Source organism: Balaenoptera acutorostrata, chromosome 1 (genome assembly GCF_949987535.1).
Source record: "Balaenoptera acutorostrata chromosome 1, mBalAcu1.1, whole genome shotgun sequence".
NCBI classification, from domain to species: Eukaryota; Metazoa; Chordata; class Mammalia; order Artiodactyla; family Balaenopteridae; genus Balaenoptera; species Balaenoptera acutorostrata.
Genome location: NC_080064.1, coordinates 13,248,786 through 13,272,797, shown reverse-complemented (window position 1 = coordinate 13,272,797; position 24,012 = coordinate 13,248,786). Strand labels below are relative to the sequence as shown.

At 53.3% G+C, this 24,012-nt stretch overlaps 1 protein-coding gene across 1 annotated transcript; it reads right to left on the bottom strand.

Moving 5' to 3' along the window:
- Positions 1-801: 801 nt before the first annotated feature.
- Positions 802-22,850, bottom strand: PADI6 (peptidyl arginine deiminase 6). Its single transcript, XM_007175008.2, has 16 exons — positions 22,759-22,850; positions 21,857-22,040; positions 20,069-20,141; positions 17,340-17,404; positions 16,719-16,830; positions 15,779-15,904; positions 12,120-12,298; positions 11,763-11,866; positions 7,674-7,785; positions 6,121-6,228; positions 5,764-5,918; positions 4,897-5,053; positions 4,669-4,792; positions 3,501-3,571; positions 2,229-2,390; positions 802-1,079 (listed from the first exon to the last, which is right to left on the bottom strand). Exons 1-16 carry the CDS (start codon positions 22,848-22,850, stop codon positions 846-848), a joined length of 2,058 nt encoding a protein of 685 aa, XP_007175070.1. The 3' UTR covers positions 802-845.
- Positions 22,851-24,012: the final 1,162 nt, after the last annotated feature.

Genomic DNA, 24,012 nt, shown 5'->3' with positions numbered 1-24,012 from the left:
TCGGCAGGAGGAGGGGCAGGGTGGGAGCAGCTGTGGTTCAACCTCAGGATCATTTGACTTAATAGCATTTTTGTGACATAAACATAGGGGTGGGCAGAGATATGGCAATAGGCAGCTTTGGGTCCTAGAGTGGGTGTTTGTTTCCTCTCCCCTGGACACTTCGGGCTTAACAAGGGTCCATGCAGGCCTGCCTGTCGCAGCTTGCCCTCCAGAGTCTTATACCTGCTGACGCCCGCTGTCCACAAGGCACGGGGGTCACTCTTCTTCGGGCCTGGCCTCCTGCAGCTCCTACCAGGCCGAGGGGGAGTCCTCTCCCTTCCCCAAGCCTAGAGTCTGTCACATTCAGCTCAAGCATCTACATCCAGCTCATCAGATGCTTGAACTGGAGAAGAATTTGCATGATCCGAGCCCAACCACTTCACTTCTTCACTTCCCACTACACACAGAGACCTTAAAGACGAGGGACAGCAACTCCATGGTAGCCTGGTCCCCTGCCCCTCCCAGTGGGACAGCCTGACCACAGGTGTCCCAGCTGCTCCGCTTTCCATCCTTAGCCATTACCCCCTGCCCCGAAATGAGGAGGCCACGGCCAAAATGCAGTGAGAACGATTAGAGCTTTAACGGACATTCAGTAACTTCTCAGTGACCATTTTCCATCTTTTTCCAAGGGGCTCAAGCCGCCAGTATTGCCACCCCACTGAATGCTGAGGGACGGGGGTGAACAGGGTGAGTAAGGGGTGTAGTACCCTGACTCCAGGCCCCTGAGCAGGGCAAGGGTCAGACACTGTTGAGTGGTGATAGTGGGCCATTCATGCTGGGGCAGGGCTGGCAGCGCTAAGTTGGGTCTAGGGCACCATCCTCCACCATTTGAAGGCAAAGGGCACCCGGCGGATGTTGGCACAGGAGCAGAAGTCTCCGATTTCAGTCAGGTAGCAGTCAAAGTCATTAATGAAGGTGCATTGGAATCCCAGGGGTTCTAGCAACTGGCGGATCTTTTCCTCCAGGCAGCAGGTACCATTGATCTGGGGCCCAAAAGGCTTGGGGATGCCCAGGTTCTGGCCCATCACGATCATCTGCAGCTGTCAGAGAAGCAGTGAGGATGAACAGGGGTCAGAGCCGTGGAAGAAAGTCCCCTGTCCCTCCTCTAAGGAAGGAAGGCCACTGGGTTCATTGCAAGGGAAAACCCAGCTGCCTCTGTGGTTGGGCTAGACCAGGAAAGACAAGCACAGGGTACCCCCTCTCCAAGCCTGTGCTCAGACAGACATCGCTAATCCATCCGAGCAAACTCCACCCCGCTCTCCTTAACCCTCCAATGACTCCTGATATATTTCTCAATAGCAAAACCAAAATCTTGCCCAGCTGAGGCCTGCCAACTTCCCTGGTTCAGTCCTCTACTACATTTCTCTTGTCCTGGCCTTTTAGTCTTGTTTCTGCCATAATCTTGCCTACCTCTACTGGAATGCTCTCTACCCCTGGCTTTGCCATTGGACTTCTGTCCATTTTTCACGTCTTAATTCTAGCATCTCTTCCTCAAAAGCAGCTTCTCCCACCATTACCCATACCTCCCTACTCCCAGAGCCTATGAAGCCTCCTACTGCATGCCCAGAGGGCCTCACTGGTCTTGTAAAAAGAACCATGTGCGATTGAATGCAGGGCCTGTGTCCCTGGGGCTCAGAGAAGAGGCCTACAAGTGTTTAAGGAATTGATGAGCCCAAGCATCTCAATTCATTCTAAGCACCTACGTGATGGGTCACAGTGGTGAGAGAAAGGTCAGATATAGGCCACGGTTGGAAGGCTTAGCCTAGCAGGGGTCTCTCGTATACCCACACCCCCAAATTCCCAATTCCTGTTCTAAATAGGATGCTGCCCGGATACACAGACAGGAAGACCTCATCAGGGAGCTTGCCCACGGTCTCATGGCCAGCAGATGGCTCTACCCCCACAACTCTGGTGGAGCCCAGCGTCCCCGTCTGTGAGGAGGGCCCTTGAAGTCGGTCCCTGTTTAGCAAGTCGTCCAGCCTGGGCCCCCGCTCACCTGCTCCCTGGAGGGGTCTTCCCTAACTGGGGGAGAGAAGGGCTTTCACCTCCCTTCCTCTCAGGCGCCACTGTCTGCTGGGTCCCGCCTCCGTAGTCTAGCACCGTGTCCATCAAGAGACCGGCCAGAGTCGGCTAGAGACTACCCCCAGCCCCAGCCCGGGGACACCCAGCCCGCACCCTGCGCCCCTCACCAGGTCAGGGAAGTAGGGCCTCGCGTAGAGTTTCTCGGTCTGCTCGCTGGAGGGGATGTTGGCGATACGCTCCAGGCAGAAGAGCTGCGGGATGTCGATGATGTCCTGCTCCTCCAGGCCCAGCTCCCTTTTCAGGATGCTGCGGTTCAGGTCGATGCACTTCTGTGGGGCAGGAAAGGGCCGGGAGGGCAGCGAGTTTGTCGGGTACCGGGTACCAGCCCGAAGCAGCTGCATCTCCTCGGCACTGACTGCAGGCGCGGAGCCATGCAGGGCGGGGGGCCGGCCCTCTGAAGTCGGGGCTCAGAGCAAAGGCCTGGTCTCGAGAGGCCGGGACCCCTCAGCTCATCAGCGCCAGGGCAGCTCCTAGTCCTAATTGTACAGTAGCATGGGGCCCCTGGCCCTCAGTCCTGGCCAGAGTGGGGGACCTGGGCAGGGGCAAGAATAGGTCCTCAAACCCAGGCACTTGCTCCCATCCTTAGGAAGGGACACCAGCAGCGGACCCCCGGGGCACTTCCCTGCCCAGACCAGCTAATACCCGAGGCCTGAGCATCTCCTAGGTCTTGACAGGGCTCATGACCTCACACCCAGGGTGCGTGTCACCAGGGCTCAGAGATGCTGTTTGGACCCCCACCTGGCTGCTGCCCACCCTGCCGTGCCCGGAGGCCTCCCCTGTTTCAGCAAAGGTCAGGGCACAGAGCATGCCTTGGCCGGGAGCCATAAGGACTCAGCGGACCAAGCGATTTTGTGCTGACGGGTGACCTTGGGCCTGTCATCGTCCTTTCTCCAGGCCATGGCTTCCCTGCTAGAAGTTGTTTAATTTCTGGAGAATCTGCTTCTCACAGCCTGTGATTCACATTTTAAGGGACCTGAGGTGCTGGGTGATTCTGACTCTGAGCTGAAGGGCTGCTTCATCCAGAAGTGTTGAGAAGGCCCTGGTGTGTTCTCTGGTGCCCACAGCTTCCTAGAGAAGTCAGGGTTGGGGAGGTCCTCTGTCGGGAGGTTGAGCTACAGCACTGTCTTCGGGTCCAACACTAGATGACTTGGGGCTCAAACCTGGTTCCCCAGTTCATCGGCTCAGGCTGGAGGCTTTCTTCTGAGCCTTGCTATCCTCGTAGACAAGGTGGGTTTACTTCATAGGGTTATTTTGAGGATTAGAGTAAGGTATCGTGTGTGATGCTTGGTCATAGTTATTGCTCAGTTAGGGACCCATTGCCAAGGTGGTCACTGCCTCCCACTGCCTTTTGGAGAAGGTCCCCAGTCCTTGGCCCTTACCTCCGCATAGTCGTTCTGCTTCCTCATGTTTTCATCAGCCAGAAGTTGATTGATGGTATTGGCCTCCCTCCCTGTAGGAAGGAGGAGAGGGCGGGCAGGCCTGTGAGCCAGGGGGTGGGCCACGTGGTCCAGGGCTGTGCAGACTCCAGTCCTGGGCACAGCTGACTGGGTATATTCTCTGGCCAGTGACAATGGTGGGTGGCCTGACTGGCCTCCAGGGACCCATTCTAGGTCAAACGTCACATGTGGGGACTCAGCAGGGTCCATGAAAGCCCAGGGAGGACTTACACCGCCACAACCGGCCACTCGGTCCCGGGTCGGAGGGGAGGAGCCTGGGATCGGGTCTGAGGCAGGCAGCCTGGACCAGGTGAGCAAGTGCCATCGGCCCCCACTCACCTGGGCACCTCTATGCCTTCTGTGTACAGCCTGGCTACCTGCCACTTAGGATCTTGCCCGGGTTATTTAACTTTGTTCTTCAGTTGCTCCACTTGGCCATCAGCTGAGATAACACAAGGTCTTTGGTGTGTGACAGGTGGCTCATGCTCAAGGTCGCCTTCCATAAGCCCTCCTAGAACCATGAGGTCCTGGGCCCCACCTCAAAATTTGATCTGAAATTCTGCATTTCTCACAAGCTCCCAGGTGATACTGAAGCTGCTGGGCCTCAGGCCACACTTTGAGAACTTCACCGCCCCCCCAACTCCCTTTCTAGGTTTCCAGAAGGTTTAGAACAGAACAGCTGTGGCACCAGGCCCCACAATCTCTGCTTGTCCACTTATGTCTTCCTGCAGGGTGACCAGGAGACCCTCAAGTCCCAACACCCACGTACTTAACCCAACCTTCCCCGAAGAGATCCAGACGCCAGCGCTGGTAGCATCTGGCTTGTCCCCCACCACATGGAGCCATCCGTGTGTTAAGTTCCCCCTTTGCATATATTCTAGCAGCCTCTCAGCCATCCCAGAATTTCTGGCTGATCTGCCTGTCCTGTCCTAGTACCACCAGAATTACCCTGAAAGAGAACAAGATGATTTAATACGGTACATTTCATGCTTTTATGCTTCCCTAGGATCCTTTTCTATCAGGAGGAACCAAGTAGAAATGGTTCTCTAGAAAGGACATCTGGGACCGAGGAGCCGCCCTCTATTGCGGGGGGTAGGGGGGCTCCCCTTACCATTAGAAAGGAGCTGATCTTTTCTAATCCCTTCAAACAGACATGCGTCTCCATAGCCCTCCTTCTGTTTCTCCTTGAACAGTTTGTAGCAGGAGCTGGGGCTGGCCAGGAGCAGCCGGAAGTCCTGGGAATCAAAGAACTAGGGTCAGATTCTAGCTTCCCTTCCAGAAACTTCCAGAAGTCTCTGAAAGAGGGTGGGAGACATCCTCTCCAGCCCCCAACACAGACCTTTTTGTCCTCCACCTTGTACTGTGCAGGGATGAAGCACATGAACTCATAGGCATGGCCGATCATCAGCCAGTCGGAGAAGAGTTCCACTGGGGCCTGGACTTGCTGGGCGTAGAGGAAGTCCCGGAGGGTCTTACTCAGGTTCCGGCAGTCCTTGCTAAAGGGAAGATGGAAAGAACAGCCCGTGAGCCGGCATGGCCCAGCTTGGCTGCCAACTACTCGGTGAGTGCCAGGCTACCTTCGGGTAACTGGCTGCTCTACCCATTGGCTAGTCCATAGCGGGGTGGGGTGGTTATTAAGAATCCCTTACCACTGTATAGCACAGGGAACTATATTCAATATCTTGTGAGAAATCATAATGGAAAAGACTGTGAAAAAGAAAATGTATACAAGTATAACTGAGTCACTTTGTACAGCAGAAATTAACACGACATTGTAAGTCGACTATACTTCCATAAAAATTTAAAAAAGAATCCTTTACTCTGGCTCAACTCAGGACTGAGCCAATGGATTCTAGATGAAGACTGAACCCTGGGACACAAGTATTTCCTGGATTTAGATGAGCGGCCACCAAGAAATCTAGCCACACATCTTGTGGCAGTAACATCATGTTGGGTCAATAGGCCAACCAAATTTAGCATGCTTCAATTTAAACCCTGGAATCACCACTCAATGAGTGGTTTGTCTGCTTTTTCTACCTCTAGTCTCCTACATGAATCAAAGACTCAGAGGTCCTGACTTGATGGTTTAAGGTCCAGAGCAGATGACCTGCTGAGTCCTCTGGGAATCAGGTGGGTCCAGGTGAACTACAAGAGTCCCTCCCTTTGGTTTTAAGGCATCTGGCCACCACCTGGCCTCTTGCCTCACCTGGGGTAAAAGCTGCTGCCAATGAGGATCCTGCCTAGAGGGTATTCTTTCCCTTGGGCCTTGACAGGTGGGGACACCATCAGGTTCCCAATGGAATCTATGCTGGCCACCGTATGGTCCTGGGTGCGTTGGGTCATGTAGCCAACCCCAGGGCTCTGGAAGGAGACCCAGAAGGGGCAGGGTGTTAGGAGGGACAGGCGTCAAGCCTCAGTCTTACCCCATTCCAGACTCAGTAGATTCCCACACCCCCTTCCCCCAGAGGCCACCTGGGCCCTCTCCCCTGGCACCCATCACTTCCAGCAGGCACCGGGCCTGAGAGGTTGGACCAAGTTCAGATCAGTCAAACCGAACCCCCACCAGTGAGTATTTCATGGGGAAATCATCGAGCTTGGGGAGCCGAGGGGTGTCGAGGACCAAGGAAATAGTCTTGTGGGGAGCCTGGGTATAGCAGAAGGCCATCTCATCCTGGAGGACACAGGGAAACAAGTTGTGAGTTTCTCTCGCTCCATCAGCTGCTTTCCCGTGTCCAGTGTTCCAGCCCCAAGTGCTCCCTGTACACGGGCCACCTCCAGAGAGCAGGTACAGGGAGAACCCCCTTCTTCCTGCCACCTCCTGCTCAGTCCTCAAAACCCTGCGCAGGCATCCCCCCCTTCTTGGGGATTTTCCCTGGCCTGTCCTTCTGTTCATCAGGTTTAAAACCTGATGAGTCACCTAAGATTCTTCCTCCTCTCATCTCCTGCACCAAATCCATGAACAAGCCTTGTTGGCTTTATTTCCAAAATATGTTCCAAGTGGACTCCTCTCTGGTACTATTCAGGGAAGCCACCTGGGGAAGACCGCCTCTTCCCCATGTGACTGTCAGGCCCTCCAATCAGCATCTCTTCTATTCCTGCCCCTTCCTAAGGCCGGCTCTCTCTTTCTCAGCCAGAGGGTCTTTTTAAAACCTAAGTCAGAACGTTCAACTCCCCTGATTCATACCATTCAATGTCATCTTGCTTGGTTTTGTTTTTGCTGCACCAGCGCAGCTCGTGGGCTTTTAGTTTCCCAATCAGGGATCGAACCTGGGCCCTTGGTGGTGAGAGCACAGAGTCTTAACCACTGGACTGCCAGGGAATTCCCCTCATCTTGCTTGGGATTGGTTTCTTCTCTTCCTTACCTTTGTGTAAAAGGTCCCCGATATATAATTTAGCTCTTACCTACCTCTGACGGTAGTTCACTCTGATCTGGCCACACCAGCTTTTCTGTTCCTCACATGGTGGATCTATCTTCAGTCGGCTGTTTCTGTGCCTGAAGGGCTCCTACTTCTAATCCACCCCCAACCCCAATCTTTGCACGGCCAACTCCTTGCTTCCCGCGTTTGAAGATGTTCCTGACCACCCAAAGCGCCGAGGTTAATCTAGTAACTCACTAGATCATATCATTTTCTTGCTTACATGGTACCTAGAGTTCTATCACGGCAAGATCAGGGGCAGAAGTCGGCCCCTTTCTCCTTCAGCGCTACTACTTAGACAGGTCCTCGTCATTTGTGACTACAGACCAGACCTCAAAAAGACTGGGCTCGACACTTCCTGCTCAGCCAGGGTTGAGCTGGACCCTGGGGCAGTGTCCCGGGCTGGCCAGCCTGTAGCTGGAGGCGTCAGCCCCTCAGACACCTGGGCCTTAGGGTTAGGTGTTCTGTGGTCTCAAACGCGTACGTTCTGGAATGGGAGGAGGTTGGACTCTAAGCGTTACCCCTTAGTGGCTAGGATTTGGGCAAGTCATTTCATCTCAGCCACCACTGACCTCCTAAGAACAAAGCCACCCCTGGTTAGTCTTAGCTCTGCAGGAAGGCTGAACAGAAGCTGGTAAAGTTTGTTGTATGTGCCGCACATGGTGTCTCCCCCACCCCTCCCCCACAGGTGGGGGGTTACCTGAAGCCACCTGCCCAGGCGGTTGGGGTCCTCGTAGACAGATGCCACCTGGATGTTACTTCTCTCACTTAGCTCCATCACTGTGTTCACGAAGCCCTGGACCTGCAGCTCTCTGCCACGGGAGATAAGCTGGCTCTAGGAAGGCCTCCAAGGCTCCCCGACTGGTCATGACCTCTCTGTCCCAGGGGAAGGGGGAACCTCCTTCTGGTCAGGAGAGATGGTGCCCCTGCCCGTGAGGTAAGCAGAGCTGCTGTGCCCCCACTTCATGGAGCACCAGCTGCTAAGCTCAGGGCGTGCCTTGCCCGGAATCACTTGGTTTAGCTCATGGCAAAGTCAGGTCAAGAATTGCTAGTGTCTCCTTAAAAAACTAAAAATAGAACTACCATATGACCCATGATTATGGGTCATAATTATGATCATAATTCAAAAAGATACATACACCCCAATGTTCATTGCAGCACTATTTACAATAGCCAGGACACGGAAGAAACCTAAGTGTCCATCAACAGAGGAATGGATAAAGAAGATGTGGTACATATATGCAATGGAATATTAACTCAGCCATAAAAAGAATGAAATAATGCCATTTGCAGCAACATGGATGGACCTAGAGATTGTCATAGTGAGTGAAGTAAGTCAGACACAGAAAGACAAATATCATGTGATATCGCTTATATGTGGAATCTAAAAAAAAGGGTACAAATGAGCTTATTTACAAAACAGAAGTAGAGTCAACAGTTGTAGAAAACAAACTTATGGTTACCAGGGGGGAAAGGGGAGGAGGAATAAATTGGGATTGACATATACATGCTACTATAAATAAAATAGATAACTAATGAAGACCTACTGTATAGCACAGAGAACTCTACTCAACATTCTGTAATAACCTATATGGGAAACGAATCTAGAAAAGAATGGATATATGTATAACTGAATCACTTTGCTGTACACCTAAAACTAACACAAAATTGTAGATCAACTATACTCCAATAAAAATGTTTTAAAAATTGCTAGTGTTAGTCTCCGCTCTCATGTCCTAAGACCCTGCTTGTCCCTACTCTGCAGTCACATTGCACCCCCTGCCCCAGCGATTGAGGAAATGCCCCAGGCTCTCCTGCCTTGATCTACCCAGAGGGCTGACTCTTCTCACCGCAAGGGGGCTGCACTTTTCTCCCGAGAAGCCAAGAAGCCAAGAATCCTAGTGCCCCCTTGAGATGGCCAACAAGGTTGTCATATTCATATGGTTGGCAGGGGTGGGTCTTGAGCCCTGTGGTCTTAGTGCCATCATGTACAGCACCAGGCTTACAGGTCCAAAGTGTACATCCATTCCTTGTTGCAGAGAAACAGTGATGTTTGGGGCTGACATTGAGACCACCCATTTTACCAACAGGTCCTCATGAGTTGAATGCCAGCAAGGTCACCATTGGGAAGTGTAAAAAATTTGGATTCTAATCCAGGTCCAAAACTTGAATTGCTATTCCATGCTACTGTTCCAAAGAACCTATTTTTCGATTCTACACAGACAAGACTGCAGGGAACTGGCCAGCCTGACAAGGTCTGAAACAGTCTGAGATGTGTGCTGGGGGAGGAATTGTAGCCTCAGTCTTGTACACCATCTGTGGCAAAGCTGGGTCAAGCCATGCCTGAATACCACCCTTATGGGAGAGTCTTAGAAGATCAGAGTCTCAGTAGATGCCTCCTGTGAGTGAACTTCTGTCTTCAGATACAAAAGACAAGAAAGATCTTATACCTGGATATCAGTTGTCAGCAAAATCCCTCGAGTTCTTCCCTTTTACCTTCTCATTCTGAAGCCTGGTGTTCCTCTGTGGACCCTACTCCCTAGCAGCCCTCCCGTGGAAGAGCTATTTTTCTTCTTTCCCTCCACTGAGTCTGGAGGAGGGATGGACGTACTCCTTGCCATGAGGTGCTACAGCCAGGCCACCATGACCTCTTCAGATCCTTGACTTGACAAGGTCTTATTTCTACCCTCCCATCCTAATGGTCTCACCACCTCCAAGATCAACTGTCCAGTTCCATCACCTCCGTCTTCCCTGCTCACTTTGGTCCCTAGGCCAGCAGCTTGATATCACTGTGATGCCTGGACCTCAATTGCTTTTATTCCCATCCCCCCGTGTCTTTGCTTTTCTCCTTATCCAACTTTGAGTCTGTGATGCATCATAATAATTATACCCTTATCCTTCCCCTTGGGCTTATCTGCCTGACAAAACTACAACCCTGGTTAGATTCAGTTCTACATTTCTTCTTCCCTAGAGCTCGTTACCAAAAATAGTTGGAGAAAAACCACAGTGACGGTTCTCTAAGTTGGCAACTTCAACAGGTCCTTAGCACCAGACAGCATCCTACCACTAACAGTTGCTCTAGTCAATTTGCTCCTAGAAAGTGGGTGAGCTGTCCTACCTATTAAGGCCAATGTGACCTGTTCGCTTTTTCCCCACCAAGTTTTCCCCTTCTCTGCTGGATCACATCCATTAGCATTATTCTTTGCTTCCCATAAAAAGCAGCCTTCCCTTTCCCAAATCCCCTTCAGACCATTTCTCTGGAGTTTTGCAGAGTACTCCCCTCCCATTCTTCCTTCGACGCAATTGTGACCCCACCGCACTTTCAAACCCACCACTCAGGATCACGCTCTACACAGTGGCCTCCATCTTGCCAAACCCAATGGGCACTTTATTCTCCTCTCGGAATTTCCCACGGTTGGCCCCTTACCAGGTATCACCCTCCCCTAACCTCTGGGTCTCCGCTCTCCTGGTTTTTATCTGAACTTCCCCTTCCTTCTCAGGCTCCTTTGCTAGGTTCTTGTCTGGAGCCAAGGGTTCGATGGCTCTAGAGCTCACTTCTCAGGCACCTTTCCAATATATTCCCTCCTCCTCTGAGCTCAGCTAGGCTTTTGGCTCTGAATACCCGCAACGTGCCAGGGCCCCCCCATCTCCACCTGCCAGACTTTCCCTTGAGCTGCAGACACTTAGAAACTTAATGGGTGTCTCTAGCTTTATGTCTCCAGAGCCAAAGCACCAATTTACCCCACCCCAGGCAGGGGCACCGCCATTCATCTCGTTGCATACCCCAAACCCAGGGGACACTCCTGTTGCTTTGCATCCCATCCCCCAGCTAACTTGGGGGCGGGGGAGCCTACCTTCCAAGCAATCCTGAATCTAACCACTGCGCTCCCACCGCCCCGGCCCGAGCCATGGCTGCATCTGGCCCACGTGATCACAGTGGCTGAACTGGTTCCTTTTATTTGTACCTCTGGTTTTCCACGTGGCCGGAGTGGTTGTGCAGAACCCTGGATGGTTTCCCATGGGTTTTACCTGCCAGAGTCTTTTCTCCCCTCCTCCAGCTGCATAGCTAGAGATCGTTCCTGGCCTCCCTGCCGTTAGGTGTGGCCTGCGCCTCTTCAGGCCATTGGCCCGTGAGCAGAGCAATTCAGGAGCCTTCCAGACTCCAGCAGCGACAAATGGGTGGCTTTGCCCGGACTTTGGCTCTTCCCCTTTCCTAGGGGCCGGGCCTTAGAAGTGCCTGTGCTCAGCCTGCATCATAAAGATGAAGCTGCCGCCCCAGGGGAAAGCATTACCACAGCCTGAAAGGAACCAGGGCCCCTGACTGCCACTGGGGGCATCTAGGTGGGAGAAAGTTGACTTTAAACCACTGTCTGGGGGTCCGTTACAGTCCCGGAGGCTACGCCCTAATACGCTGAGGCCCTGCTCACCTTGCCCTGTCGCCCCTCCCCCTCCTCTTGCCTGCTCCCTCCTGGTTCTGCAGCCTTCCCTGCTGTCCCTATAACAATCTCGTCCTTACCCCTCCATCCTTTTACCTGGCTTTATAGCCCTGGATCCTACCGGAAACCATGCTGTTTGTCTGTCTCCCTTTAAGACCAGAGGGGGACCGCCGTGGTCACGGCTCCAGCCCTAGCCTTGTAAGTATCCAAATAAGCATCGGATGGCTGCCTCAGGTGGAAGGACTTCACATTCCTGGTGAGAAGTCTAATCATCTTTACCCACCCCGCCGACAGACAGGAGAGCATGCCAGTTATAGAAACAACCCGGCCCAGGCAGCCTGAGGGCTTCTTACCTGCACAGGTATACCTCTAGAGGCATCTGGGTGCTGGGGACAAAGACGCAAGGAGCTACCCGGAACACCACGGTGTCTTTGTACACCACGGTCTCTGGAATCGACTGCGATGTAAGACGAGGTCCTGCTGGTGACCTGGTTCCCCGTCCACCTTCTCCCCCTCCCCCCTACCGGGCCTCCAGGTGCTCAGCCCAGCCCACCTCCGGGCCCTCACCTGTCCTCTACAGGGCTCTTACCCGAAGGTGACATGACACCCTAGCTCCACCCACCGTGCTCCCATTTTCTGCCCAGCTGTGACAGGTCCCCCTTCCCCCACATTCCCTGCTCTGAGGGCCGCTTTTCTACCCGGGGACGTACCGGGTCTGGAGACTCTTCCACCAGGGAGGCCGAGTAGGAAATCAAGCCCGAGAAGCTGGCAGATGGGAACTCTAAGGCTTCAACGTAGAAGGTTTCCTCCAAGTCATCCTCGACGGGGGCCAAGTTGTAGGTGTGCTGGTCAGGCCCCAGCACCAACTCGAAGGTGCTAGAGCTGTCTTCTAGGAAGGAGAGGAGGATAGACCGGCTGCTGAAGGAGCCTGGTGCCCATCACCACACCCAATGGCACGTTCCTCAGGTCGGAAGTCAGGCCGGGAGTCCCAGGAGAGCGGGGGCCAAGATGGCTTTTCGGCCCCTAGGTTCCTGGTGTTTAGGGCTTAGTGGACAGCCAGGTGTTTGTTCACAAACGAGGGCCAGTTACTCACTCTTCAAAGACCTGTCGGGAGCTGGGACTCAGATAAAAACACCTGCCTTCAAGCGGTGAAGGCTCATGGTGGTTCTACGCTTTGGCCAACTTTGGGGAGAATATCATAAGTCTTCAAGATGAGAAACTGTGCAGAGATAGGCTTGGAAGCCTCACCCAAAAAGTCCGACACAAGCTGGGGCCATGGCCTGCTTCACCGGCCGCTTGCTCTGGGTTGCAACACAGTGATCACCCGAGTGGGGCTGTGGCTCGCCTCGCAGACGGGCTCCAGGCGGTTCTGCAGAAGAACCTCGTCACAAGGGCTAGGGGTGCTGGCTGCAGGCTTGGCCTTAGCGTGTGGCAGGCCAGCTGGACAGCCCCAGCGCTGGGGATGTACCTATGTGGCCTCCTGCTTCTAGTCTGCCTGGAGCCTTCCTCGCTTCCCCTGAGCCAGACCTTGAGGGGGCGAGACCAGATGACCACCCCTCGCATCCCTGCAGGGCCCCCGCCCAGGGCTCGCAACAGGCGTGCTTGGCGTGCTGCGGGGCTGGATAGTGACTGCCCACCATCCGGTCTCTCTCCAGCTGCTGGGGGCCTTCTCTCATGTCTAGTCGCTTGCTCTTAAGCACAGTTAATGTTTCTTGTGGACTTACTACATGCCGGCAACTGGGGTCGGGGCTCGGACTCATTTGCATCCTCACCATCCTTTGGGGCAGGTGCTGTAACGATCACCCTCATTATACAGAAAAGGAGGCCAGAAGGACCAGCCACAACACAGTTACCTTTACCTAGAAGGCCCCTTCTGCCTTCGCTCAGCTTGGCTTAACCTGAGCTCTCACCACCTCCACTCCCCAAGCCCCTGCTTGGTACTTGGCTGTCTGTCCATCTGCCCTAGGCTTTGAGGGCAAGTAATATCCTTATCCTTCTAGAGCAGGAGCCCCAGGGCACAGAGTAAACACTCCCTTGAACTGTGCTCCTTTTTTCTACCTTCTATGTACCACTGGGCTTAGAAGTAGGGCAGGTGCCCTTTGATCTTCGATGGTACTTCTAGACCATCTCTTCATTCCTCAAGAATCCTATCCCTTTGAAAGACATGCTATCAGATAATGCCACCTGCCCCCTTCCTCGCTGTACCTGACTACCACCCTTACCATCCTCCATGGATTGTTCTAGCACTGGCTTGTCTCCACCACTAGGGTGCTGGGTACCATTTACACCGTAGACCAGACCATCCAGTCTGCTTCTCCGACCTTATTTCAATGAACTCGAGTTCTGCATCATCTTAGACGCCAATGTCAAGGCTCATGGCTCGGATACCACCTCCAAAACAGATCTGGCATCTTCTTTTCAGTCTTTCCAGCTCATCTACAGTCTCATCCTGGCCCCAAACCTTTCTACACGGCCGATTCCCACCCTCCACCCTCACTCCCCTTTGCAGCCTCCTCACGTTCCAAGACCCATTACCTGTCCCACTACCCTGCACACGCCGTCAGCTCCCACACTAAGACCTCAACCCTGACATTCAAGCAGCCAGAGAAAGCCACACTGAAAGATCTTTAAGGATATGCTCAAACCTCAGAGGGGGGCCTCAGCAGTATTTGGAAACACTATTTTGTGGCCATTAACTCTCCCTCTTCCCATACTCTGAGTACTGTGTATTCATTCCTATAATTTTCTCCTGAGTCTATTTCACCACCTCTGTTGGATGGGTCCCATCTGCACATGGATATGCTGTGTTCTACCATCTTCAGATACTGTTCCCCACCCCCACCCCATGCCAGGCCCCACCCAGTTATTACGGCCACATACTTCCCTTTATGGCAGACTCCTTCCATGGTCTGCGTTTGCTGTGCCTGTCCATTTTACTCTTTTTTTTGGCTGCACTGCACAACTTGTGGGATCTTAGTACCCTAGTCAGGGATTGAAGCTGGGCCACTGCAGTGAAAGTGCTGAGTCCTAGCCACTGGACCTCCAGGGAACGCCCTACTCTTTTTTATCCCCACTGTTCTTACCAAGGTCACTAATGACCAGCTTTGAAAACCAACTTTCCCACTGATCTGGGCATCTTAGTCACTCAACAGCACTGGTCATAGCTGATCACTGCTTTCATGCAAGTGTTTTCCTTTTCTCGAACCTTATGCTCTGGCTTTCAATTTCTCTGGAAATTTCTTAAATTCCTTTGCTCTATCTTTTAGACTATGGCTCTCCAACTTCAGCTCAACTCAGCTTCACCTGGAGGGTATGTTTACACAGTGTGCTGTGTTGCCCTGCCCTAAATTTTTGAATACTTTAAAAGGCAGGTAGGTAGCTTGAAGTATGGCATCTCGGGCAGGTACACACATCCCTGGCCTCCTGAGCAGGCTCCGAGGCCCATCCAGCCCAGCCCACCTCAGAGTTGCCTGGACATAGTGGGCTTCACAGGACCAGAACAGCCCTCATGGCCTGAACCAGGCCACAGTTTCTAAGGCTCATTTCTAGCCCACATGTCAAAGGACCACATACAACCTGGGCTGCCTTCTCTGCTAGTCCCAGGTCACTTCCAATCCAGCTGTGACCTAGGTCTGCAGAAGAGATGCAGCAGCCGACTCGGAGCTGAGGCCCCCGAGCATGGGTAAGGAGGGAGCTGCGGCACGCTCCCCAGTTGCCCAGCTGAAGCTAGACTTGGCTTTTAAAGAAAGTAGCAAAGAGTTAAATCTCCATTTAGAGGCACTGAATACTAAACGCATTTAGGGAAATCCAAAGACTTGTTTGTTGAAGGGTATGTTGCTGGAGTTGGACACATCCACTGTCTAAGCCAGCAGCCCTCCACGCTTTCATCTGTAGAATAGGGACGTGCCTGCCGCACGGTACCTGGGCTGTGTGGTACCTGGGCTTGTGCTAGCATAGCTGCCACTCTGGCTTCCCAGCCTCTGAATTCTCAAAACCTAATACAGCCAAGTCTCGGTTAAGAAACAGATGGATTCACCTGGCAGGAATACTCGGGAGAAGACATTAATCTATACAAGGCTACAGCCACCCTTTCATCTAATGCCCACCTCTCTTCATCCAGCTACGAAAGTCCTGTAGGAGAGGCACGATCATCGCCCCCACTGGGGAAAGTAGCTTGGAGGTACAATGACTCACCCACGTGTATAGACTTACTCCATGGTGAAGGTGGCAGCCAGAGGATCCCAGGGACACAAGTCCGGCTGTAATAGACCCTGACCTGCTGCTCTCGGTCCCCAGCTGGCTTCTGACGGGGACCCTGCCGGGAGCAGGTGTGGCCACAACTGGCCCTGGCATGTTGAGAAACACTCACTTTGTGGCCGGTAGACTCTTGCCTTCTCCGACTCTTCCTTGGAGGTGTGGAGAACCACCCGGCATTTCTTTAAAATGCAGCTGGGTCCCTGAACTCTCAGTATCATCTGGGACAGACTCTTTGTTTCTGAGCAAAAGACAAGGCAAAGGTTCAGGGGCTTCTGGAGGCCAGCGCTCCAGGGGTGGAGGGAGCAGTAGGGTCGGGGGTGGAGGGGCTTGTATACTGGAGCACCGAGGACCCTGTGCCTCCCGCTCTGGCCTAGGCCTGCATCATCATCTCTGCTTCTTGCTGCACATATGGCTACAGGCAACTTGCCACGGCTCAGGCCCACTCTGAGTGACGGTGGCATCTACCCCATCAGTTGTAAGGGGTAGATGGTCCCCACAAACACCTGGAACAGGGCCTGGCATGGTCAGTTCAGCGTGCGTTCCCCTCCAGCCTTGGTGTGAACCAGGACATCCCATTCTACTGCTGGGACCTGGAATCTACGTCCAGACCACAGGTCAGGACCAGATCCAAGAGGGCTTTTGCTAGGACACCCAGGGTCCTGCCCCAGGCTACAAGAGGGTTTTTAGGAAGGGTCTCGCCTACCCCTTGTGTGTCTTCATTTAGTCTTCTCAACCACCTGGGATGTCCGTTGTATCATCCCCATTTTACAGATGGCAAAACAAGACCAGGGAAGTTAACATACTCAAGTTCATGGCCAGGAAGTAACTACTTGTTATCTGACATCAGAGCCTGTGTTCTTGCCAAGGGGCCCCTTTCTGCCCAGTTACACGCTTCAAGCCATTAAGCCATTGAAAAGAGACTTGATGGGCCCAGAGCAGGGACATCCGCCTGGACTCTGGGTTTGCTGAGGGGTGGAGCCGTGAAGCCCCAGGGGAGGCAGAGCCCAGGGAGGAAAGTGGGTGATGGTCCTTGGTCAGCGGCCAGTTCTCACCCTCTGTAGAGAACACCTTGCTCTTCCTGCCCACGAGCTGGTGCGCGTCAGCCGGGCTGCAGTTCACGAGAAGGATGGCACCCCAGCCCGTGGGGCCCCAGACCCAGTTTTTCTGTAAAGAAGACAGGAACGTTGGTTCAGGCAGAAGCCAGGTTAAGTCCTTGGCTTTGCAGATGCTATTCCACCTCAGGGGCAGAGCCAAGCCTTTCTCCAGGGCGACGGGGACCTAGTCTAGAAACTAGAAACTCTAGAACAGAGTTTGCCCACTCAAGTACCTACAGGGACAGGACAGTAACATCAGGTAAGTGGGCTGAGAGGAAGGCGGAGATCTAGATGTGGGTTACCAGTTTCCTACCTTTGCTCAGTGTCAGGGGAGGAGGGGTCTGGGGCAAACTGGAGGAGACATGCCCCATCTGAAGGGGGCAGCTGACCCTCCGGCCTAGTTGGTTACACGACCAGGCTAAGATGGGAGACTAGTGCCACCAGACATTCTAATATTTTGAAAGAGCATCAGTTCTGATTTGTACTGTAGCAATTTGACACTAGGAAGGCCAAATTGAGTCTCTGGGCCAGATCTGGCTCCTGGGCCCCTGGCCTGCTTCCTGCCCCTGGCAGCCTCACCTTAGCCTGTTTGTCATTTGTCTCGAAGTGCCCACTGCGGTAGACATCCACGTCCAGGGAGAGCTCTGCAACAGGAGGGAAAGGTCTCAGCCACCTAGGCCAGCTGGATGCAGCCTTGGAGCTGTAGGTAAGGCCCCAGGGCTGCCTAAGGCTGGTATCAGGGTCCTCCAGCATTTGGGGCATGCTGCCGGCTTGGAAGAAAGTTCCTCAGAGGCAGACAGTGTCTCGTGAGCAAGCCTGGAGAGGCCCAGGTATTCATGTATCTCCCCCAACCTCCTGGGGGGCCACAAAACAAGTCCACTGTGGTCATGAGGCCATTTGTGCCCCTTGGTTTCTTCCCAGGTGATTCCTACTTGGAAGGCCCTCCTCCCCAGCCTTTGGGAAAGCTCTTGGCCCTCTAGGACACGGCCAGGGCTCAATACATGGCAATTCCAAGCCCCTTTAGAGCTTAAGGAACTAGGCTTCTGCCCAAGTATCACCACAGGGGCTCCTCCTGGGTCTTTACATCCCACCCTTCACCCCTCCCCACCCTGCTGACCACTGCGTGGCTTTACCCTGGTTGTATTTTTGTTCATAACTCTTGACATTCAGTGTGCTATTTCTCAACTGGAATGTCAGGGCCAAGGGAACAGACCTCGTTTACTGCTGTCCACTCAGCACCTGGCACAGATGCTCAAGGATGCCCGTCACCAACCAGGTACTGTTCTAGGTCCTAGGGATACAGCAGCGCACAGGACAGGCCCTATCTTCTTTGATCTTAGGAGGTATGCGTGCGTACTCATGCACACATGCAGCAGTGGCAAGGGGTGAAGAAATAAGTAAAATACATATTATGTCCAATGGTAAAATGCTGCAGGGAAAAAGGGGATGGAGGGGGTGTCCCAGTTTTAGATCAGAGAAGTCTTCTAAGTGTGAACAGAGACCTGCAGCAGGCAAGAAAGTGACCCGTATTAGTATCTGGGGTAAAAGCAATTAGAATAGGAAGTGCATGGTGGCAAGTTCAAGGGTCAGAGAGGCCAGTGTGCCTAGAACAGGATGAACAAAGGAAGGGAAAGAGGCCGTGGGTTAGAGGTAGCATGAGGCCAGCTTGGGTAGATTGTGTAGGTAACGGTGATGCCAGCTTTAATCTGAGGGTGGGCAAGCGGTAGGAGGCTTTGATTGGACGAGATGTTATCTGATAGCCTTTTAGAGAGGTGCCTTTCTGGGGGCCGAATTGAGACTGGACCTGTAGAAGATCAAGGATGGAGCAGGGAACCACACTGGGGACCTGTCGGTGACCCAGGCAGAGATGACCATGCCTCGGACCAGGCTGAGAGCTTTGGTAGTGGCTGGTGGCTGGATTCGAGCTAGACTTAAGGCAACACCGACAAGATTCATGATCAACATGGGCTAAGAGAAAAGTAAGGGCGACACCAAGCGCTTGGGCCTGACCAGCTGGAAGGATGGAGATTCTAGCACGATGCGGAAGACTACTAGGAAAGAGGCACTTGGGGGTAGAGGGAATCAGTTCAATTTGGTGTGTATTAAGTTTGGTTCAGACTCCACGCTTCCCATGCAGGGGCGCCGGTTTGATCCCTGGTCAGGGAACTGAGATCCCACATGCCAGCAGGGTAGGGCCAAAAAAATAGATAAATAAAATAAAAAGGAGAAATGTTGATCTGAAAATTGCATATTGCTTTCTCTGAAACACTCTCCTATGGTGAGTAATTTGATCTGGTTTAACATATAGGAAAACTGCCTATCACTCTCAGTATTCAACAAATGTTACCTGTTATTATAAAAAAAAGTTTGAGACATTGGTCAGACACTCAGGAAGCTCTGTTGGTGAGTAGACCCCCAAGTTTATGGGTGATGCTGGGCTAGAGAGTTTTGCGAGTCACCTGTGGGCTGTGTGTAGCGCCACGTGACCGGCTGCCTGAGCCCTGCAGCACTGCACTGACAGGCGTGGTCAGGGGGTGTGGCTAAAAGATCCAGCACAGGGATCTGAGAAGGAAAGGCCAGCTGCAGAGGGGCAAAGCCGAGTGCAGGGTCCCTAAATGGCTCAAGAAAGGACCACCAGTGTCGTGAACACTGAGGACAGGTCCAGGAAGAGGAAGAGAATAGACCACTGAACTGAGTGCAGTAGAGGGTGTTCAGGGGCTCGATGAGGGCAGCATTGGTGGTAGGGGTCTGGTCTGAGCAGGTTCAAGGGAAAGTGAGGAAAAACTAAGGATGCAGAGAGGTGGGGGAGTGGAGTTTGAAGACAACATAGAATCAGGTCTAAGAACAGACATTATAGCTGGTTCCTTAAGAGAATAGGCATAATAACTTGTTCCTATTAAGGGAATAGATATAGTTTGTTCTGGAACAATCTAAAGAGGAGGGCAGGAGGGGTAGTGGCTTCCTACATCAGTAAGAACTGCTGAAGGAATGTTATTGAATGAGAGGGGAAAGAGTCTGGTATGGTTAGGATTAACTTGGGACCAGACACGTCATCCATTGCAGCAGAGGAAGCGGAATGTAGGACCCTGACACAGGTAGGTGGATGACGTGCACACGTGGGGTCCCGATGGCCTCTGTTCTGGTCAGAGAATGAGGTCAGCAGTGAGCTTTGAGGGAACACAGGAACGGGTACCGTGTGAATCCATCTGTGACCCACGGGAGGCATCTCGTTACAGGGAGAGCCCCCTTCAGCTCCTCTCGCCTCTGCAAAGCCCACCCCTCCTCTCCAGGGCTGGGAGGACACTCACCAATGCTCGTGAGGTAGAGCACAGCTGTGGCCATGGGGACATCCTCACTGTGCTGGTAGTAGGAGACCGAAACCTGTGGAGACAGCACCCAGCACCCATGGGAGCATTAGAGGGCAGGGGGGCCAGAGCAGGACCCTGAGCCATGTACCTGAGTCTGGCCGTTTGACCTTGGTCTTGAGTTACAGTTTCTGAGCTTCCGGTGCCTTGCTGTGAGCCAGTACAGAGTCATCGTACTGTAATAACCCCCGTGTATAACATGCTGTGACACTCCAGGCCCTTCCACACCAAGGCCTCACAACAACCCATCCAGGTGGGCTCTACCCCCAAGGGCAGAGAGATCGAGGGACTAAATCATTCAGCCAGAAAAAAGGGTGGCATAGAATTTACGACCTTGGCTGTCCAGCTCTAGAGGTCAAGCTTTAAGTTACACTAACATCCTGCCCATTCTACCTGCCCCTCCTGGGACCCCACCTGTTGCCCCATGAGATGGGCCATGAGGATGTAGGGCCTCCAATGGGTTAAGCTGCCCAAAAGGAAGTAGGACACTGGGGCAGGATAGTCTTTCCTGTGTCCCACACCAACCTCTGCTTCCAGAGGAGTCTTTAGACAAAGACCTGCCTTTCAGCCACTGGCCTTGACCACAGGCCATCACGAACCACAGAACTAGCCATTAGCTGGGGCCAGGAGTAAGCATCTCACTCTTGATGGTGCTGGAGGCTGAGCCCTGGGCAGAGAACATGTCTCAGATCCTCTAGGCTCAGCTGGGCCACATCACAGCCTCAACCTTTATCTGTGAGATGCTCAGTCTTACCTAAGTGTACTACCTGCCTGTTAGGGAGTTGCCTGCCCTGCGCACAGAGTGTAGAGGGGGGTGTGTACTGCCCTCAGTCAGCCCCGCTTAGTCCTCTGCTAACTACCCTCCAGAAAGTTCTGCCAACACGAGTCCCCTGGTCCTGAATGTGCTTCCTCAGCTGTTCTCAGCCTCAGCTTCACATTGGAGTCACCTGGGAGCTGTGAAGCCCCAGAGGTTGATTTGATTGGCAGGGGGTGTGGCCTGGGCATCAAGTGGTTCTAATCACTCAGAACCACCACTAACCATTCAGACTCTGATAAGCCTGTTCTACGAGGTGGAAGGGCCCCTCTCCCTCACAGGGGCTCCGTTAGGGTGACAGCCTGCCCAGGGGAAAGGGCACGGACTTGGGCTCAGATCCTGGATCTGCCCCACGGTAGTTATGCTATTTAGGTTTACAGGGGTCTCTCTAGCTCTGTTTCCTCGTTATGTAAAAGGAGGTAATGCCAGCCTCTGGAAATTCAACTCATGATACCTAGTACTCAGCGTTGAACTCAGCGTAGCTCTTAAGGTTCATTAAGAGGCTCCACATCTGGGAGATCAGTCTTAGCCAAAAAGCCCATTTGAGTTCTGCTGCTGAAACCTTTTAAGCCAGACTTCAAAAGCAGCTAATTTGGAAGCTGGTGTCCTGGTCAGAGCACATATGGAGGAGACAGACATGCTTGAGCTTGAATCCCTGTTCAGGTGATTACTGGCTTGGGCAGAGCACTTCCTTCACTCAGTGCCTCAGTTTCTTCGTCTATAAAATGGGGTCACAGGGTGCCCACCTCACAGGTTTGTTGCAAGCACTGAGTAAGGTCAGATGTGCAAAACATTTGGCACTGAATTTCTCATAGACTCAGAGCTCAGGAAACGTCAGCTGTTAGAAGGGAGACCCCAGGGGTTGTGTTAGCTCCATCTCCTGGGGGAGTCCCCCTCACCTTCCCCCCAAGACCTACCTTGCCCTTGTCGTTGGCAGAGCTGGGGGATGCCATCCCCACCAGCACGTTCGTGGGATGTGACAGGGGCCACCGGTTCATGGCAGCCTCCTCCCCGATCTTTACTGGGTCTGTGCCGTAGATTTGGACCACGACTCCCGGAGAGCTATCGACGGTGAAGGACTTGCACTGCTGCGGAGCACACCTAGGTAGCCCGGCAAGGAGATAGAAGCTGGGTCACAAGAGCCTCACCTTCTCGGCCTAGAGTGCAGCTGGCGTGGACGGGGATGGCCCCCCAGCCTCTCAGGTGCTGAGACACCCTAACTTATGGTCAGGGAAGTTTTGGGGTCCTAACACAACTTCAGCCTTACTCTTACCATGCCCTGCTCCAAGGACCCCCATGTCCTCCCTCCGACAAGCTCCAGCCCAGACCCCATCCTCCCACCGACACTCTAGAAGTTACCAAGCTATTGATACATCTTATTTATCAACTCCTGACTTCCACGGAGGGGAGAGCCACTTGTCTCAGCCACAAGGGATCCCTATAGGGAAAAAACATTGGGAGGTCGGTGCCGCGACCTGGGGAAGACATGGCCTTGTGAGTCACCTCCCTACCGAGGCGCCAGCTCACAGGAGCCTCCCTCACTCAATCCTCACGGCTGCCTTGGGAGCCAACCTCACCCCCATTTCACACATAAGGGGACCAAGAAGGGGCAAGGCTCTTGCTTCTAAGGCCCCACAGCCCATGAGGGGCAGAAGCAGGACCGGGAGGCCCTTAAAGACCCAAACTAGGCCCCCTGAGATGAGGCAGGACAACAGGGTAATATACGGAGGATGGAGGTAACCCCCAACTCCCGCGTAATCCAAGGGCAGCCTCAGGAGGGGAACGAGGCACCAGCCCGGCCCCGCCCCCAGCTCCTCACCCATTGACGTCTAAGTAGATTTCCATGTCCTGCACACAAATGGCATGGGCAGGGCTGTCCAAGGACAGATGGACAATGCTCTGGAAGGACATAGCACGGCTCTGCAAGCTGACCGCCCCCAGACCTGCTCAGCAACCCTCACACAGTGTCCTCAGATGACCCCGGGGCTCCCCATCACCCTGCCCTCTTATGGGCTCAGGGTCTCTCCAGCCCGCCCCCTCGTTAAGCAGCTACCCAAGTGTAACTGATTTTCTCCACGGAGGTTTGCCGGGAAGAAGGGAGGTGCCGAGGAGCAGCTGGGGTCAGAGCCCGTGCATCACTAATTTATGAAGCAGCTAGTGCCTGCAGACCTTCGGAGGCTGAGGCTGGCTGCCTACGTCTCTGGCCTCCAACTGTGAGCAAGAGGGGCTCTGGGAAGCTGGTGTCTGGGACTGGTCAACCTGGCCCTGGCGCTGGAGGCTTAACTCAGCTGGAAGCTGTCAGTAGCAAATATCTGTAGGGGGTGCATGGGGCAGTGGTCAGGAGGGGGGCACGTGGCAGCACCTCTAGGCTCTGGGGCCTAGATTCTAAGGTGTGTGTTTCTTGGAAACTGATGAGGTAAGGCACAAAGTGCTGGACCAGTGGTCCTCAGCACTCTGGTGGTTGCAAAAATGATCGGGGGATGGGGGCTTCTTAAAGTTGCAAATTCCTGGGGTGTGGTCCAGGAAGCTGCCCCCCCTCCCCAGGTGATTAGGGGGATCCTTGACCATAGCTGTGTCACCAGCTCCCAGCAGGGGCCCGGTAGGTATTGGTGGAATGAATGGATGAAAGAGCCCCACTGAGCGCGGTCACCAGCTGCTCCCCATCTCTGCTGAGTTCACTGAGCAAAGAAATGAGAACACCTGTTCCAGCCCACGAGGCTCACCAGCTAACTTTAAAACTGTTCATTTTATGTTTTCAGTGTGGGTTGTAGTTACTCGTGAATAGCTATGACATTCATGGGTCCAAGTTCAAAAGGGGCTCCTCCTGTCTCTCACCCACTCAGTTCCCTTACGTGCAGGCAGCCAGAGGCATCAGGTTCTTCTAAGTCTTTCCAAATAAATGTTACGCGTCACCAAGCCATCATGAACCTATATCCTCCCCTCTTTCTTACATTTACGTAAATGGTAATATATATGCTGCATAGTACTCCGTACCTCGCTTTGTTCACTTCTTCGTATTTATAACTCAGAGAGAAGTTCTTCGTATCAGTAGGTAAAAAAGCATCCTGATCCT